This window comes from Salvelinus namaycush, chromosome 8 (assembly GCF_016432855.1).
Source record: "Salvelinus namaycush isolate Seneca chromosome 8, SaNama_1.0, whole genome shotgun sequence".
Classification (NCBI taxonomy): domain Eukaryota; kingdom Metazoa; phylum Chordata; class Actinopteri; order Salmoniformes; family Salmonidae; genus Salvelinus; species Salvelinus namaycush.
The window spans coordinates 57,639,605-57,659,546 of record NC_052314.1 but is presented as its reverse complement, the minus strand read 5'-3'; the positions used below and the strand labels follow the sequence as shown (position 1 = coordinate 57,659,546).

Here is a 19,942-nt window from a genome sequence, read left to right as displayed (position 1 = left end):
TAATGATGTCACTGAAACCCTTAGCAAAGAGTTGCAGTCTGCTTTGGAATGGGTGGCCAGTAATAAACTGTTCCTGAACATCTCTAAAACTAAGAGCATTGTATTTGGTACAAATAATTCCTTAAGTGCTAGACCTCAGCTGAATCTGGTAATGAATGGTGTGACTTGAACAAGTTGAGGAGACTAAATTACTTGCGTTACCTTAGATTGTAAACTGTCATGGTCAAAACATATAGATTCAATGGTTGCAAAGATGAGGAGAGGTCTAGCCATAATAAAGAGATGCTCTGCTTTTTTGACACCACACTCCAAAAAAGCAAGTTCTGCAGGCTCTAGTTTTGTCTAATCTTGATTATTGTCCAGTCGTGTTGTCCAGTGTGGCAAGGAAAGACCTAGTTATACTGCTGCTGCGGTATGCGGCAGAACAGAGCGGCATGTTTTGCTCTTAATTGTAATCAGAGGGCTGATATAAATACTATGCATGCCAGTCTCTCTTGGCTAAGAGTTGAGGAGAGACTGACTGCATCACTTCTTCTTTTTATAAGAAACATTAATGTGTTAAAAATCCCAAACTGTTTGCATAGTCAATTTACACACCGCTCTGACACACACACTTATCCCACCAGACATGCCACCAGGGGTCTTTTCATAGTCCCCAAATCCAGAAAAATTCAAGAAAACGTACATTATTATATAGACCCCGTATTGCATGGAACTTCCTTCCATCTCATAATGTTACAAATAAACAGCAAACCTGGTTTAAAAAAAAGATAAAGCAACACCTCGCGGGCACAACGCCTCTTCCCTATTTGACCTAGATAGTTTGTGTGTATGCATTGATATGTAGACAATGTGTTCCCTTTTAAAAATGTATGTAGTTCTGTTCTTGAGCTGTTCTTGTCAAATGATGTTATGTCATTCTGTATTTTGTTTCATGTTTTGTGTGGACCACAGGAAGAGAAGCTGCTGCTTTTGCACCAGCTAATGGAGATCCTAATAAAATACCAATACAGGGTCAAACCCAGACAATGTTGGGCCAGTTGTGTGCCGCCCTATGGGACTCACAATCACGGCCAGTTGTGATACTGGATTTGAACCAGGGTGTCTGTAGTGACGCCTCTAGCACTGAGATGCAGTGCCTTAGACCGCTAAGCCACTCGGGAGCCCCAAAATAGAATACTACATACACTTGTTGTCACTATACAGCTGAGGGCGTGTCACAGTTTACAGAAGCAATGCTTCAGGCCTCCAGTAAAACACTGAAATACATTCAAGGGGCTGAATTTAATCAAACATGCATTGCAAGGAAAATCACATATTGTGCTTCAATGACACAGATACTTTACACTGAGTAGACAAAACAATAAGAACACCTGCTCTTTCCAGGACATAGACTGACCAGGTGAATCCAGGCGAAAGCTATGATCCATTATTGATGATCCCTTGTTAAATCCACTTCAATCAGGGGTAAATTGAGGGGAGGAGACAGGTTAAAGAAGGATTTTCAAGCCTTGAGACATGGATTGTGTTTGTGTGCCATTCAGAGGGTGAATGGGCAAGACCGAAAATGTAAGTGCCTTTGAACGGGGTATGGTCGTAGGTGCCAGGTTTGTGTGAAGAACTGCAACGCTGCAAGTTTTTTCGCTCTCAACAGTTTCCTGTGTATCAAGAATGGTCCACCGCAAAGTACATCCAGCCAACTTGACACAACTTTTGGAAGCACTGGAGTCAACATGGGCCAGCATCCCTGTGGAACGCTTTCAACACCTTGTAGAGTCCATCCCCCGACAGATTGAGCTTGTTCTAAGGGGCATAGTGGGCAAGGGGGGTGCAACTCAATATTAGGAAGGTGTTTCTAATGTTTGGAATACACTGTGTATATTTCCCTCCTATGAGAGTAGGTTTCATTGAATTCCAGCTGTATGTACAATACAACCATATTGAACATAATTCTCATATATAATGCACTCACTGTAGAACTTTGAGATTTTTTCAATTAAAATTATGTTATGTTTTATTCATACCACAAGGCATAACAAATAAATCAGTGTATGACATGAACATTTGTCTCTTTACAGGGAAACCGGAATGGACATTTCGATCATGAGCATGGGAGGAAGTGCTTGACTGGCTACCAATCCACATCGCTCCGGCCAAACGGCACAGCCATTAACGTTTCTTCTCCACGTTGAGACTGGATATGCTTCCTCCCCGACGACATTCAAACCGGTTCTGATTGGTCCCAGAAACCGATGGGTTGGTCCAGAGCCGATCTACACGAATCACGAATCAGGTCGTTTTGAAGTAAGCACAAAGGACTTCTAGGATAGCAGGTTCAGACTGATGTATGGAGAGATTGTTAGAGCAGCGGAATTAAATGAATGATGAGTCGTCAGGCAAGGGAGCTGCTAGTGGGGTCTGACATCACCACACAAATGTCATCATCATGACCAGATAATAAATGAATTGGAAAATAAAGAAAGTGACCTCAGTTTATTCTATGTGAGTTTCCAATGGCTCACACATTACAAAAACACCACACTATAATACAAAGCGTATAGCCCAATAGACATTCGATAACAACAAAAAATACATCAAATTCAAGTTCACAAAATATGACACATCTCTAGGTCTGAGAACTTTACATTCCATAGCCCTTGTTTGATCTAGAACAATAACACAGTATTGGTACACCAAAAGTAATGCTGTCTTCAAATGCTCCTTGAAAAGGTGAAAGATCAGAGATGATACTTCACAACTCGTGAACTCGGGTATCAAAATCATCTCAGACTTTCCCACAACAAGGATGGTCATTTAAGGGGTTATTTCAGAGTGGAAACCTTCCTGTGGTAAATGTAAAGTGGAACTACAACAATTCACTGAAAAAAGGTACAGGATATCACCCAGGCCCCTTCACAATTAGCTCCAAAACTCTAAGGTGAATTCATAGGAATGTAAAACTACAGCACTTCAACGTTTATTTCATCATCTTCTGCCGAGTAAAGTCCATTTGTGTCTCAAATGGCACCCTACTCCCTATATAGGGCACTACATTTGACTAGGGTTTGACCAGGGTTCATAGGACTAATATAGTGCACTATATTATAGGGGATAGGGTGCTATTTGGGACACAGCCTGACTCCTGTCAGCTGTGAAAGTTCTCACACCTGCTGCTTCACAATAACCACTGAGAGACTGTTAGATAGGGCACTCTCGCTGTCTATCCACTGACAACATGGCTGGAAAAGTAGTGATGCTGCTGTGTGTGATGCTCCTCGTCGCCTTTGCAGGTCAAGTACAACTGTTTTCTGTGTGATATCTTGGGGTTTAATAAAGTTTATTGAATTTAATTAAATACTCAAAGAAAGCATTGATTGAACCGTGGAGTATTTCAGTAACTATGGGAAAAGCTTGATTCTGCCACCTGCTGGAGTCGAGGGACTATGAAACTATGTTGAAACTATTATGGCTAAGTGGCCAAATGATATACCAGTTTTAATGTACAGTACATGAGATGATGGTTAAATGAGTATGATGTTATCTAAACCTCCATGGTCTGACATTGTAATAACATTCTTGAGGTGATTTGAAAAAACATTGTAACATACTATTTGTTTTCTTCAGGCGCAGAAGAAGAGAACTCTGGACTTTACAGAAAGGTAAGGCTGATCTTGACATGTCTAATGTAAATGCTGCTTCGTAAACCAAACCTGGTGTGAATTCAGCTTGGGGTAAAGTTTCCCCTAGGTACAGATTAAGGATCAGCTTCCCCTCCCCCAATCATAACCTTAACCATTAGCGGGGAAAACACAAATCCCAAGATCAGCATCTTGGGACAATTTCACTCTAGTCTGTGAATTCAGTCTCATGAAACATTCAGAAAGTGTCAGCAGATAGAAGTGTAATCAATAGAGCCTGACACAGTCGACCCCTATTCCACATGACATGCAATCATATCGTTCATACTTGTTCTACACAATGCATTTCTAACTCAGTATTTTGTAACATTACACTCTCCTGACTGCCCATGCTCTTGGTCTTAACAGTAATGTGATATTGTTTTGCAGCCATCTTGTGTTGATATGGTGGAGATCCTAGCTTGCCCTATGAACTTGGCTCCTGTGTGTGGCTCCGATGGCAACACCTACCCCAACGAGTGTGCACTCTGTGTCCAGAGACAGTGAGTACTGTACCGACCTGGGTTAAAGTATTATTTGAAATCATTTCAGATACTTAAACTGGGCTTGATTGAGCTTGCCTGGCACAATGGAACCAATAGACTAGTTCTAAAACGGCTAACCCTGCCCATCAGGCATTCCAGACAAGTTGAAACACACAAAAAGTATTTGAATGATGTCCCTGGTACACAGCTGCTCCTTTCTCACAGCCCTGTCCAACCATATCACTATAAAGCTGAGAGAGTCCGTTTACAGAAACAACACTCAACACCTCCAGGTAAACACTGAAATCAAACCAGTATTTCAGGAAAATCCACATTCTGTAGGCTCCTACAATGTAATGTTGTGGCCACTAAAGTGCTTCTGGAACCACGTTTCCATCCACAGTTTATGTGAGTAAAGTCATACCTTATATTTTAAAAATAAGCATGACAGCTGTGATGGAAACAGGTAGTTTAGGTAACATTTTATAAATGCCGACAAATAGGCCTAATTTGTTGGACATGGTGGGTTCTTTTTGTGTCGGTATAATGAATTATGCGAGAAATGGTGGTGGAAATGCCATTAAGCACAAATATTGATATAATAACCATAATATCAAAGTAAACTTGAAGTCGCACGATGATATGGTGTGTGGTCCTCCCACTACAACTCTGGAAAGCATGTAGATTATTAGGCTACAGATTAAATAAATGATGATGAACATCACAGGGTGGTGAAAGTACAAGATGACCTTGATGCTCCTTTCCAATACATATCGAGGGTCTTATTTTGGTGACATGATGATCAATGCTTGACTACCGTTTGACAAACAAAAATATTTTCCTTATGTAGACTAGCTGTGAGCTGTTGTCTAGAGCGCAGGTGCCAAGACCAGAGTAGGTACAGTTGCTATTTAACGCAACAGTTTTTGTGACATAACTATCGGTAGAGTTGAAAATGCCATGGAAACACATTGAACTTTAGATCTTTATTCGGTACATGAAAATTTAAGCGAAAAAGTACATTTTGTGTGCGCTACGTCATCAAGCACTGAATTTGATCTGACACAGGTCCGTTTGGTGGAAACACACCACTGGTGGGAAAATGTGCTTATTTTCTTTTTGTGGACTTTAGAATCTGTCTCCAATGGGATGGAAACCTAGATAATGACACAAAGATACTACGGATATAGGATCTTAATTTGAGCCAGTTTGCTACAGCAGGAAAAAAATCCTGCAGCAACAGGAAATGTGAATTATTATGTGGATTATAATGAATGGATATTTTTGTATGGGTTAGCACATTTTTCGTTACGGAAAATCAAGTCTGAAATTTCTAAATTGAAATTACAAACTTTAGAAGCCTTTTTAAAACTCAAATACACTACACGTTTGCATTTCCTGCTGTGCAAGAAAATTCTCAGCAACAAAAGAGTGATCAAATTAAGACTCCATGAGAGCAGGTTTCGTTGAATTCCGTTTGAATGTACAATACAACCATATTGAACATAATTCATACCCAACAACATAATAAATCAATTATGGCATGAACATTCCTTTCTCTACAGGGAAACCAGAATGGACATCTTAGTCATGAAGGAGGAGAGCTGCTAGGGGGATCTGACATCACCAAACAAATGACATCATCATGACCAGATAATAAATCAATTGGCAAATAAAGAAGAAGTCTCTGTCATTTTATTTTGAACAGTTGAACATTTTGTTATTGTTTTTGGGGAGTTTCCCATGGCTCACACAGTAGCCACACTATAATAGCCCAATAACTAAAAAAGACTAAATTAAAGTTCAGATTTTCACACAGAAAATAAGGAGGAAAGGCAACACATTCGATCAACAACAATATCAAAAAGCATCTCTGAAACCTTTACATTCCATAGCCCTTGCTTGATGTACACTAGTGTAGAGCAAAAATACAGTATTTGTAAACCTAAAGTTTGCTCCCTGAAAAGGTGAAAGGTCAGAGATGAAACGTCACAACTTGGGTATCAAAATCCTCTCAGACTTTCCCAATTGTAATTGGAACTTGGAGGGGGGTTATTTCAGAGTTGGGACCTTGTTTCTCCGAGTTGCGGCGAAAGCAGTTGAAGGCAGCACTACACAAAGCTCTGCCAATTGGGCCGCTCGAGGGACAAAAGTGCCAAGTGGATATCATGACACCTCCTCAAAGATTCATGCTAAGTCATGTTACGGTTCTACAGTGTTGTATTATAACCGCTGCAGCCTCTGCAATAGGTTATTGGTTAAAGCAACAAATAGATTGTGCGCTGCCCTCTAGGTTGTTCTATTACCTAGCATCCCTCGTACTGTTCTGGGAAGTTTTCTTGACCTCATTCCAGGTGGTTCCTGCCTTCTTCACAGGGCCGGATTTACAAACGGGCACGCAGGGCTCTGCTTGTTCATCTCTTCTTCATTCATTCTTTGTCCATGTCTTCTTCATCTTCGGGTGGTATCCCCACGTCTACTGTAATATTTGTGAACAGGTCATGCTTTTCAACTGCGACAACTTCGTACTCGAGAGAGTTGAGGCCATCGGTATCCATCGTCTTTAACGTGTTAGTTATTCTCTTGAACCTGCAGGGCAAAATAATAATCTGTCATCAACATTTGGAGTATAGTTGGGGGACGGGTGGTAGTTTAAAACTTGAGGGGGAACTTGGTGAACGCGGTTGTTCTAAAGCTTTACCTCTGAGGATTGTCGTTGTTATTTATGTCTCTTTCGTGACGGATCATCCGGCATTTTCCGACTTCGCCGTCCGGACGAGAGATGGACATTTTTCTGTCATTCATCCTACGGAAATCAGACCAGTGATAGGAATTTGATTAAAATGATTTTAAAAAGGGGGGAAAAAATCACAATTTTTTAAAAACAAAACGCATCGTCTCCAGCACCCCCGCAATGTCAACATAATGTGACAACGGCAGGTTTCTATGTTTTGTAGTCAAAAAGATAAGTGATCAGTGATACGGGAAAGATGTGTTTCCGATGACGTTATCCGGAGACACTGATAACATCATCCAGTGTGCAGCATGTGATTTTATGAGCAGGCAAACGTAAGTAAGATCAAGAGTTACGATGTGCTACATGTCTATGAGGTTAAACGTTTTCTGACCTGTTGAAAATGTCGTCATCTTCACCACCCCACCCCCAGTAGTTGTTGGGAAAGCCGTTGATTTTCATGATCTGCTCTTTACTCAACGATGAGACACCGCCAAAGTACTGATTATAGGGCAACCTATGGAGGAGACGAAGACAATCAAATATACAGATATACTGGAAATACTAGCAGCTGTGATGGCCGAGTGGTTGAGGCGTTGGACGTGACGGGCTCTCCCTTGGTGGTCCACTGTAGCTCAGTGAGTAGAGTATGGAGCTTGCAATGTCAGAATAGTGGGTTTGATACTTGGGGCCAATAAAATGTATGCATGCATGACTAAGTCACTTTGGATAAAATTGTTTGCTAAATGTCATACGTTATGATATATTATAGTTTCCTGTTCTGTCGTGCTGTGCCTCCGAAGGTAGGAATTGAAGAAGTGTTAGGGATGTATCCAATCCGTAGCGCTAAAGTTCTGCGTTGGAGCCAGAGTTACATTTAAAAGAAATGTTCGTGTGTTAGTGGAGACTATATTCACGGTAAACACCGCATATGTCGGTTCTATCGAAAATACCTTGTGCGATTTAAATGCAAATCTCGAACGCTTCAGCGAAACAGATTGAATCGAGCCCTTAGAGTCCTTTTCCCCTTGGTAATACTGTAGGTATGAGGAAACATTAACAACCACTCTGGCATTTACCATGGTCATAACAACGAGTCAGCAGTTAAACATTTAAAGTGATAGTTCACTCCAAAATAAAGGTTATTGGTTGAGGTCTACACCGTACTGTGGCACTGCGATAGGACTTGACACGTACTTGAAGCCAAACTTGTCCATGGAGACAGACAGGTGTCTGGGCTGGCTGAAGCATTTGTAGGTGTTGCGGTCATTCATGGGGATGATGTCCACGTCACTGAACACAAAGCAGTCGTAGTCATACTCTTTCAGGGCCTCAGCATAGCCAATGTTCATCAGCTTGGCCCTGTTGAACGTGTTGTCTCCATCCTAATGAAGGTAAAAGGCATCCTCAAGATGAAGATTAAACATCTTACTGTAAACCAATCAAATGTATTTATAAAGTTCTTTTTAATTCAGCAGATGTCACGAAGTGCTATACAGAAACCCAGCCTAAAACCCCAAACAGCAAGCAATGCAGGTGTAGAAGCACGGTGGCTAGGAAAAACTCCCTAAAAAAGCAGGAACCTAGGAAGAAACCTAGAGCGGAACCAGGCTCTACGTCATTTAAGGGCCAGTTTTCTGGAAACACATTAGGCCTAATTCTGGGCTTAATAGCATGTTGAATGGAGAATCTCCATTGTAATCGCTATTTAGTCCAGGATTAGGCTTAATCTGTTTCCCAGAAACAGGCCCTAAGTGTTTCATTCAAGTGTTTAAATGTTAGTGTTAAATTTAAGTTTTACATTTCCAAATGTGTGTTGTACTGTACCTGATTGATAACATAGACACCATAGTCCAGCTGTTGGCGCTGAAGGATGGGATGGAGGTAGTAGAGCCAGAACTTGAGGTGCTCGTCACGATGGCGGAAGGGGATGATTAGAGCAACCTTCTGGAGGGCGACACAGTCATGTGGTTTGAAACGACCTCCTTCCTGCAGACCTGGGTTCTCCTTCCTCACTGTGTCCAAGCTGACAGGCGTAGAGAACTCAACCCTGAGAGGCCCAACTGCAGATCAGGAGAAAAGTTACATTAAAGTAACTTAAAATCTATTCATGTGGCGACTTGATGCCTTTAGAAATGGTATCAGTACTTATTGGTATTGATAGAGAATTTCATTTATTGTTTTCCATGTTACCATGTACCTAGAAGTGGAGAGGGATCTGGGCATTTCTTTAATTCTTGGGTTTTGGTCTCTGTAGTTTCTGAAAAATCAAATATTAAATTGGTTCAGGTATTGGACAAAAGAAAATGTTAATAAAATGATGCCTTGCAAAAGTATTATTTAATCCCCTTGGATTTCTTCAAATTTGATTGTGTTACAAAATGGGATTCAAATGGATTTAATCGACATTTGTTGTCAATAATGTACACAAAATACTCTGTAATGTCAAAGTGGAAGACATATTTTATATTTTTTAAGATAAAATATAGTTGTTGCATCAGTATTCAGACCCTTTGTTTAGCCAAGCCTAAATTAGTTCAGGAGTAAAATGTGGCTTAACAAATCACATAATAAGTTACACGGACTCACAATTTCTGTTGGTGTCCATTTTGAAAGTGCTGAACGAAAGGCCTGCTGAACGAAAGGCCTACCTTGTCGCAGCTCGTTTGCTTGCACTTGCTTTTACTTGGAGCTAAGTGTTAATGATAAGTGAACAAACATAATGAATTTACTGAACATAAATGTAATAATGTTTGTGTATGGTTCATGATTATTGGAGAATGCAGTTCTTATCGACTTACACAAGTCCACAAGGAGTCAGTAGAAACTTTCTTTATTCAAGCAAGTCAGCCATTATCAGGTGTAGCAGTGGTAAGGATTCACTCCATGGTGGCACAGAACGCTCTGCTGTTGGGACAGCTTTATGTAGTCCCTAACAGTTTGTGGGCACTGTTTGTCACCGTTATAGTGCAATTAATGTACTGTTTAGTGTTGTGCTGTGTAGTGGCTTTGCTGGCATGCTTAAAAAAAAATGGTTGAGTTTGCCCCACCATAATTTCCATGCTAAAATCGCCACTGCGTATTTGTACATTTTGAAGTGATAAAGTGTTGATTCTTTGAAGTGAAGTGTTTAAACTTGTTTTAATTGTTAAACCGTTATTCAAAATGAACAAGTGTCTAATGAACTAATGTTGATTAATCACATATTACAATCCTGCAATAAAGAGGGGAAGGGGTTCTGTCTGTAAAGTTTCTGTGTTTCTGTGTTGTGTTCTCAAATGAACATTTCCTTCGTGTCTAGCTGTAAGATCTCCAGTCTGTTTTATTTGACTGTCACTCTGTCTCAGTATATCAGCTATCTGAATCCATTTTGCAGCTTATCACAGGCTTACAGTATGATGGCATTACTGGCCTTATGGTCAGCTGTCATCAGAAGCAGAGAATAGCAACAGTGCATTCGGAAAGTATTCAGACCTGTTGACTTTTTCCACATTTTGTTACGTTACTGCCTTATTCTGAAATAGATTAAGTCATTGTTTCCCCTTATCAGTCTACACACATTACCCCATAATGACAAAGCAAAAACAGGTTTTTAGAAATCTTTGCAAAATGTATTAAAAATTAAAAACAGAAATATCACATTTACATATGTATTCAGACCCTTTACTCAGTAATTTGTTGAAGCACCTTTGGCAGCGATTACAGCCTCGAGTCTTCTTGGGTATGACGCTACAAGCTTGGCACACCTGTATTTGGGGAGTTTCTCCCATTCTTCTCTGCAGATCCTCCCAAGCTCTTGTCAGGTTGGATGGGAAGCTTCGCTGCAAAGTTATTTTCAGGTCTCCAGAGATTCGATCGAGTTCAAGTCCGGGCTTTGGCTGGGCCACTCAAGGACATTCAGAGACTTGTCCCTTGGCCACTCCTGCATTGTCTTGGCTGTTTGATTAGGGTCATTGTTCTGTTGGAAGGTGAACCTTCGCCCCAATCTGAGGTCCTGAGTGCTCTGGAGCAGGTTTTCATCAAGGATCTCTCTGTACTTTGCTCTGTTTACCTTTCCCTCGATCCTGACTAGTTTCCCAGTCCCTGCCTCTGAAAAACATCCCCACAGCAGGATGCTGCCACCACCAAAGTTCACTGTAGGGATGGTGCCAGGTTTCCTCCAGACGTGGCTCTTGGCATTCAGGCCAAAGAGTTCAATCTTGGTTTCATCAGACTAGAGAATTTTGTTTCTCAAGGTCTGAGAGTCCTTTAGGTACCTTTTGGCAAACTCCAAGCTGGCTGTCATGTGCCTTTTACTGAGGAGTGATTTCTGTCTGGCCACTCTACCATAAAGGCTTGATTGGTGGAGTGCTGCAGAGATGGTTGTCCTTCTGGAAGGTTCTCCCATCTCCACAGAGGAACTCTGGAGCTCTGTCAGAGTAACCATTGTGTCACGTTCTGACCCTAGTTCTTGTGTTATTTCTTTGTTTTAGTTGGTCAGGACGAGTTGGGTGGGTTATCTATGTTTTGTGTTTCTTTGTTGTGTTTTTTGTTTGGCCTGATATGGTTCTCAATCAGAGGCAGGTGTTAGTCATTGTCTCTGATTGGGAACCATATTTAGGTAGCCTGTTTTCTGTTGTGTTTTGTTGGTGGTTGTCTTCTGTGTCTGTGTGTTCCACATGGAACTGTTTCGGTTTAGTTCGTTCTCTTTATTGTTTTGTATTTTCAGTGTTCAGTTTTTGTTCTATTAAAATTCATCATGAACACTTACCACGCTGCGCATTGGTTCTCCGATCCTTGTTACTCTTCATCCTCAGAGGAGGAAGAGGAAAGCCGTTACACATTGGGATCTTGGTCACCTCCCTGAGCAAGATCCTTCTCCCCCGATTGCTCAGTTTGGCCGGGCGAACAGCTCTAGGAAGAGTCTTGGTTCCAAACTTCTTCCATTTATGAATGTTGGAGGCCACTGTGTTCTTGGGGACCTTCAATGCTGCAGACATTTTTTGGTACCCTTCACCAGATTTGTGGCTCGACACAATCCTGTCTCGGAGCTTTACGGACAATTCCTTCGACCTCATGGCTTGGTTTTTTCTCTGACATGCACTGTCAACTGTGGGATCTTATATAGACAAGTGTGTGCCTTTCCAAATCATGTCCAATCAATTGATATGTTGACTCTCATAGCAAAGTATCTGAATATTTATGTAAATAAGGTATTTCTGTTTAAATTTTTTATACATTTTCAAAAATGTCTAAAAACCTGTTTTCACTTTGTCATTATGGGGTATTGTGTGTAGATTGATGAGGATTTTTTTTTTTGAATTAGGCTGTAACGTAACAAAATGTGGAAAAAGGGAAGGGGTATGAATACTTTCCGTGTGCACTGTACATCTTGTTCCTGCCCTCTGAAGGGACACCATTTAAGAAATATAACGCTATATGAAAGCTAATGATCAAATAATTTCATCAACAATAGCCTTTTAGCTTACTATGCCACACATGTGCCATGAAATTACATAATTTAAAAAAATCTCTAGCTTATTGTCAAATGTCTTCAGTCTTCAGTGACCTTATTTTTAAAACATAATCATAGTAGTGTCCGAAAATTCATATATTTACATATATTTAGAAGTTATACAGTACATTACTTACCATTTTCTTTCGTTAGTTGTTCTTTCCCTAAGTCTGACTCCAAGCGGATACCTCTATAATCGACTCCTGATTTTGTTAATCCTTCTTCACTTTGGGAATCCTTCAAACTGGACAGCAAAGCATTCCTACTCGATTTAGTAACATTTGAGTATCTCAACTGATACCAGAAATATACTGAGAAAGATAAGAGACATAAAAGCACAAGGCTGCAGAATATTTTTCTCAGCATCTCACCGCTGTGTCCCGTGAATCACAGGCTACAACACAAAAGTTTACTGGTAACGAGCTTCTCCACCACACACATTGGTGCGCTCAACTTGCCTGGCCAGTTTTTCTGCCAACATTTGACTCAGATCACAAAACAACGATTGACCAACCTTATGTCTTTTGTTAGGCACTTTAACGTCATATAAAAACCAACCTATTGACAAGCCTCTGAACAAACCTGACAGTATCGGTATCTTGCCTTCTTAGTTTCTAGCAGCACCAGCCACCACTGGGCTATGGTAGAGTGAAAATGATTTGATTAATTATTTTCCTGTATTTGATTTACTGTGGATATGGATTGATATGGAATAAACATGACTACATGCCAGAAGACGCAGACAGATGGATTCCCTTTTGGGGAAGGGAACATGAGTTAACCAAGTATGTTTAAGTAACATATTTATTTAAGTAAATGTCACATGTGTCACGTTCATCGTAATGATGAGACCAAGGCGTGGTATGCGTACATTCTCTTTACTGAATGAACCACTTAACAAAACCAACGAAACGTGAAGCTATAGGACTAGTGCAGACAGGCAACTATACACAGACAAGATCCCACAACACAAATGAGGAAAATGGCTACCTAAATATGATCCCCAATCAGAGACAACGATAAACAGCTGTCTCTGATTGGGAACCATATCAGGCCAACATAAATATACAAAACCCCTAGACATACAACACCCCTAGACATACAAAACCCTTGACATGCAAAAACCCTAGACATACAAACTAGCTTACCCACCCTAGTCACACCCTGACCTAACCAAAATATATAGAAAAACAGAGATATCTAATGTCAGGGCGTGACAACATGTTAGTCTATCCGTTGTAACTACAGTGCCTTCAGAAAATATTCACACCCCTTGAATTCTTCCACATTTTTTTGTGTTACAGCCTGAATTTAAAATGGATTAAATTGAGATTTTATGTCAGTGGCCTACAAACAATACCCCATAATGTCAAAGTGAAATTAGGTTGTTAGACATTTTTACAATTTATAAAAAATAAAAAGCTTATGTCTTCACTCAATAACTATTCAAACCCTTTGTTATAGCAAGCCTAAATAAGTTCAGGAGTAAAACTGTGCTTAACAAGTCACATAATATGTTGCATGGTCTCACTGTGTGCAACAATAGTGTTTAATATGATTTTTAAATGACTTACCTTACCCCACACTCAATTATCTATAAAGTCCCTCTGTCGAGCAGTGAATTTCAAACACAGATTCAACCACAACGACCAGGGAGGTTTTCCAATGTTTTCCAATATATATAGTACCAGTCAAAAGTTGGGACACACCTACTCATTCAAGGTTTTTCTTTATTTTTACTATTTTCTACATTGTAGAATAATAGTGAAGACATCAAAACTATGAAATAACACATATGGAACCATGTAGTAACCCCAAAAATTGTTAATCAAATCAAAATATATTTTATATTCTTCAAAGTAGCCACCCTTTGCCTTGATGACAGCTTTGTACACTCTTGGCGTTCTCTTAACCAGCTTCACCTGGAATGCTTTTCCAACATTCTTGAAGGAGTTCCCACATATGCTGAGCACTTGTTGGCTGCTTTTCTTTCACTCTGCGGTCCAACTCATCCCAAACCATCTCAATTGGGTTGAGGTCAATTGATTGTGGAGGTCAGGTCATCTGATGCAGCACTACATCCCTATCCTTCTTGGTCAAATAGCCCTTACACAGCCTGGATGTGTGTTGGGTCATTGTCCTGTTGAAAAACAAATGATAGTCCCACTAAGCGCAAACCAGATGGGATGGCATATCACTGCAGAATAGTGTGGTAGCCATGCTGGTTAAGTATGCCTTGAATTCTAAATAAATCACAGACAGTGTCACCAGCAAAGCACCCCCCACACCATCACACCTCCTCCTCCATGCTTCACGGTGGGAACAACACATGCGGAGATCATCCGTCCTCTACTCTGCGTCTCACAAAGACACGGCAGTTGGAACCAAAAATCTCAAATTTGGACTCATCAGACCAAAGGACAGATTTCCACCAGTCTAATGTCCATTGCTCGTGTTTCTTGGCCCAATCAAGTCTCTTCTTATTATTGTTGTCCTTTCATAGTGGTTTCTTTGCAGCAATTTGACCATGAAGGCCTGATTAATGCAGTCTCATCTGAACAGTTGATGTTAAGATGTGTCTGTTACTCTGTGAAGCATTTATTTGAGCTGCAATCTGAGGTTCAGTTAATGCTAATGAACGTATCCTCTGCAGCAGATTTAACTATGGGTCTTCCTTTCCTGTGGCGGTCCTCATGAAAGCCAGTTTCTTCATAGTGCTTGATGTTTTTTGCAACTGCACTTGAAGAAACTTTAAAAGATCTTGACATTTTCCGCATTGACTGACCTTCATGTTTTAATGTAATGATGGGCCGTCGTTTCTTTTTTCTTATTTGAGCTGGTCTTGCCATAATATGGACTTGGTATTTTACCTAATAGGGCTATCTTCTGTATACCACCCCTACCTTGTCACAACACAACTGATTGGCTCAAACACAAATTAACTTTTAACAAGGCACACCTGTTAATTGAAATGCATTCCAGGTGACTGACTACCTCATGAAGCTGGTTGAGAGAATGCCAAGAGTGTGCAAAGCTGTTATCAAGGCAAAGGGTGGCTACTTTGAAGAATCTCAAATATAAATATATTTTGATTTGTTTAACACTTTTTTGGGTTACTACATGATACCATATGTGTTATTTCACAGATTTGACGTCTTCACTATTATTCTACAATGTAGAACATAGTGAAAATAAAGAAAACCCATTGAATGAGTAGGTGTGTCCAAACTTTTGACTTGTACTGTATATTTTTTTAAAGCAGACATTGATTATCTCTTTGAGCAGGGTGAAGTTATTAATTACTCTTTGGATGGTGTATCAAAACACCCAGTCACTACAAAGATACAGGTGTCCTTCCTAACTCAGTTGCCTGAGAGGAAGAATGCTCAGTGGTTTCACCTTGACTCATCTGGTGACTTTAAAACAGTTACATAGTTTAATGGCTGTGATAGGAGAAAAACTGAGGATGGATCAACAACATTGGACTTACTCCACAACACTAACCCAAATGACAGAGTATATCGAATGCACTCAACCGTCAAAACACTGCTTCCTCAAAATAAAACCTTTTTGTTTCTTACTGTTCCGCAAAGCACTGTTGAAAATATCCCGTACAATAATTCCTTTTACAGTGAGGACGAGTGACTAGCTTGGTAATGATAAACTCACAGGAAAATAAACTATCCTTTGGAGGGAGAAAACCAATGGGATCGATTCCCTTGAGGTTATCTGTTACTGCGCTCTCTGTTGACAGTGCCATTGCACGGTAACATGTCAGTCAATAAGGGAGCACAAGGTGCCACTTGTGTAGTTTGGCGTTTGGGGTCAAAGGTACGTCACATGACTGCAACTAGGAAACGGGGCTTTGAGAGCTATCAGTAGATAGTTCTTAAAAGCGATAACAGAAAGTACTATCTTTTATGTTACTCCCTTGCTCGTTGAAAGTGGTTCCGACACGATAAGAAGCAACATGTGAGTGAAATTCAAATTTTGGCTAACTACTGTATCAGTTATAAAGGGATGCTTGATAACTGTAAATCTGTACATCTTACTCACTCGTTCATGGAAGAAATGTATTATTCAGTCTGAAAGTCAACTTTCCTTTTTTAATTGTTTATTAATTTTTGTCTTGAAGGGGCTCTCCTAACCAGACCTGTGACAGTGGTGTATCCATGGCCCTCTTCTTGCACTATTCTCTCGTTCTATCGGTAAGGGGTCTCTGTGTCCAAATACAGTACATTAACATCCAGGTAACACTTTACTTGACACCTAGCGTCATAACACGTTATGATACAGTCATAACCATGTCACAGTATGTCATAACAGCTGACATAACTTGTCATAACCTGTCATAATATGATCATAACACTGTCATGACAAATATATTTACCCCTGTTGTGACATATATTGCGTTATTTTGTGGCTGATTGTGACACCTACATAAGAGTGTCAAAACCCACATTTATTCAAATGTGTTTTTTCCCTGCAAAGAAGTTTCCTTTCGTTTGAAAGTTTGTTTCTTATCCTTTGTTGTTGTATTGAATTCCTTTAAAGTTATGTTTTTACACTTTATGACACTGTCAAGAAGCATTATGACCAGTATGATCAGAATCATGTAAGCCAGATAGGCCTATCACGTACATGCCCTTATGTCAGTCATCAGTCAAAAAGAGGGTGTCTTGTCCTGCTCCTGAAATCTGTTCCTGCATTCATCCCAGTCATCAGCAACAGAGCGTTGGGGTAGGTGCATGTCTGACATCAATGATTACAATGATAATGAAATATCGCCCATTTCAGAAAATGTTATATTAAATAGAAATACTGTTGACAAGTAGGCTATGGTGTAATGGAATGTTTTGCCTTGTGTGGTAGGTTTTGTCGGTTTTGACACTCTTATGTAGGTGTGATAACCAGCCATAAAATAACGCAATATATGTCACAACAGGTGTTATGACCATATTATGACAGGTTATGACATGTTATGTCAGCTGTTGTAACATATTATGACATGGTTATGACCGTATCAAAATGCTTCTGAGTGAATGGAATACTGAACAGGGGTGAGTCAGAATGTTCTTTAGCGAGTGGAACACCAGTGTAGCAGGAGTGTCAGGATTAGATCCTCAGAGGGATCTCAGTACCTGTTGGGTTTCTCATCTCCCTAGTATCAAATCAAATCACATTTATTTAGAAAGCCCTTTTTACATCAGCGGATGTCACAAAGTGCTTATACAGAAACCCAGCCTAAAACCCCAAACAGCAAGCAAGGCAGATGTAGAAGCACGGTGGCTAGGAAAAACTCCCTAGAAAGGCAGGAACCTAGGAAGAGTACTTGATTGATTCATGAATGCCACTGTATTCTATATTGTGTACTGTAGCATTGATAATGGTGAGGGCTGGGAGTTTTTCCTGACCACATAGGATAACCTGACATGGCCCTAGTAACAATGGCATGTGCACTGCTCTCAACACAAGCATAACTTTGTCTTTGTCTTTGCAGCGTTTGTGTTCCTCGTGGGTGCTCTCGAGGTGGGCCTATTTCCCTTTCTTTGCATGTCTGTCAACCCCTTGCCGAGAGTTCGGGGCTGTTCTGGGAATCCTCTGCTCTTTGACATGGTCAGTGCACGTTTGATGTGATGTCATGGCGTAGGGTCAGGAGTTTTTACCGACCCTGAGATCTGACCGGTTGAAGTAAGGGTTGTTTTTTCTGGTCAGGATGAATAACTCCTGGCTCTATGGGGACTTACAGTGCTGTGAAAAAGCATTCGCCCCTTTCTGACCAGTTACTGACGGTGCAAATCCTTTTTACGCCGGGGAATTGGGTGTTGCATAACTTTGTTAATTAAATAAATAAATAAGTATATGTTTTTTGGGGTTATTTTATCTAATATTAGATTTTGGTTGAAGATCTGATAATGTTATATATATATAAAAAATATGCAAAAATAGAGAATATCAGAAAGGGGTCAAATACTTTTTCACAGCACTGTACCTGTAGACAGCTTGATTTAGTCATTACAGGAATTGCCCAGCTTACTGAATAAGTAGCATTGATCTAAGGACTCCCTATAACAGCCTGGTTGATTTTTATTTGCAGGTTAATCATCACACTGTGGGATACAGTGACTTGTCCCACCGGTAAGGTAGGTGAGTATTCAACACGCCAACACAGTCGTTTACCCCCTCCATATAGAATGCAATGTGGTATAACAGGCTGCTATAGCAATGTGGTTTAGCAACATATACTGCCTGCAAGCAAGAGAAATGTAGCACTTATGAAGATGAAAATGGATATCCACTCTTCTGGGAAAGGGTGACAAACTACCCGTTTGATGATTGTGTGATAGAATGTGTTGAATTAACTTTGTGTTGCCGTCATCCTGGCATGTTTGCACAGAGGTGGAAATTGGAAAAGCCTGTTTGAATAGTAGACACAAGATTTGTCTTATCCTAACTTGAATACCTGTTGTTGACTCTAATACCACTAACAAAGCACAAAGCATGTCTACATCCGTTTATTAGCATTGTCATTACGTTCAAATGCTTATACACTAGAACACAAGGGTTTTTCTTTATTTGTACTATTTTCTACATTGTAGAATAATAGTGAAGACATCATACCTATGAAATAACACATATGGAATCATGTGGTAACCAAAAAAGTGTTAAACAAATCAAAATATGTTTTATATTTGAGATTCTTCAAATAGCCACACTTCTCCTTGATGACAGCTTTGTAGACTCTTGGCATTCTCTTAACCAGCTTCATGAGGTAGTCACCTGGAATGCATTTCAATGAACAGGTGTGCCTTCTTAATGCGTTTGAGCCAATCAGCTGTGTTGTGACAAGGTAGGGGGGTATACAGAAGATAGGCCTATTTGGTAAAAGACCAAGTCCATATTATGGCAAGAACAAATAAGCAAAGAGAAACGACAGTCCATCATTACTTTATGACATGAAGGTCAATCAATCAGGAAAATTTCAGAACTTTGAACGTTGTGCAGTCGCAAAAACCATCAAGCGCTATGATGAAACTGGCTCTCATGAGGATCGCCACAGGAAAGGAAGACCCAGAGTTACCTTTGTTTCATTAGAGTTACCAGCCTCAGAAATTGCAGCCCAAATAAATGCTTCACAGAGTTCAAGTAACAGACACATCTCAACATCAACTGCTCAGAGGAGACTGTGTGAATCAGGCCTTCATGGGCGAATTGCTGCAAAGAAACCACTACTAAAGGACACAAATAATAAGAAGAGACTTGCCCGGGCCAAGAAACACGAGCAATGGACATTAGACCGGTGGAAATTTGTCCTTTGGTTTGGAGTCCAAATTGGAGATTTTTGGTTCCAACTGCCGTGTCTTTGTGAGATGCGGTGTGGGGGAACAGATGATCTCTGCATGTGTATTTCCCACCGCAAAGCATGGAGGCATGGAGGAGGAGGTGTTATGGTGTGGTGGTGCTTTGCTGGTGACACTGTCTGTGATTTACTTAGAATTCAAGGCACACTTAACCAGCATGACGACCACAGCATTCTGCAGCGATGCATCAT

The 19,942-nt window shown here is 40.4% G+C and overlaps 2 protein-coding genes across 2 annotated transcripts; one reads left to right on the top strand and one right to left on the bottom strand.

Moving 5' to 3' along the window:
- Positions 1-3,190: 3,190 nt before the first annotated feature.
- spink4 (serine peptidase inhibitor, Kazal type 4) lies at positions 3,191-5,857 on the top strand. The gene is made up of 4 exons (XM_039000122.1): positions 3,191-3,290; positions 3,625-3,659; positions 4,068-4,180; positions 5,728-5,857. Exons 1-4 carry the CDS (start codon positions 3,236-3,238, stop codon positions 5,771-5,773), a joined length of 249 nt encoding a protein of 82 aa, XP_038856050.1. The 5' UTR covers positions 3,191-3,235; the 3' UTR covers positions 5,774-5,857.
- On the bottom strand, positions 5,836-16,163 carry LOC120052222 (beta-1,4-galactosyltransferase 1-like). Its single transcript, XM_038999045.1, has 8 exons — positions 16,127-16,163; positions 15,957-16,013; positions 9,097-9,156; positions 8,724-8,959; positions 8,094-8,281; positions 7,291-7,413; positions 6,864-6,968; positions 5,836-6,751 (listed from the first exon to the last, which is right to left on the bottom strand). Exons 1-8 carry the CDS (start codon positions 16,161-16,163, stop codon positions 6,592-6,594), a joined length of 966 nt encoding a protein of 321 aa, XP_038854973.1. The 3' UTR covers positions 5,836-6,591.
- Between the last annotated feature and the right edge of the window lie 3,779 nt (positions 16,164-19,942).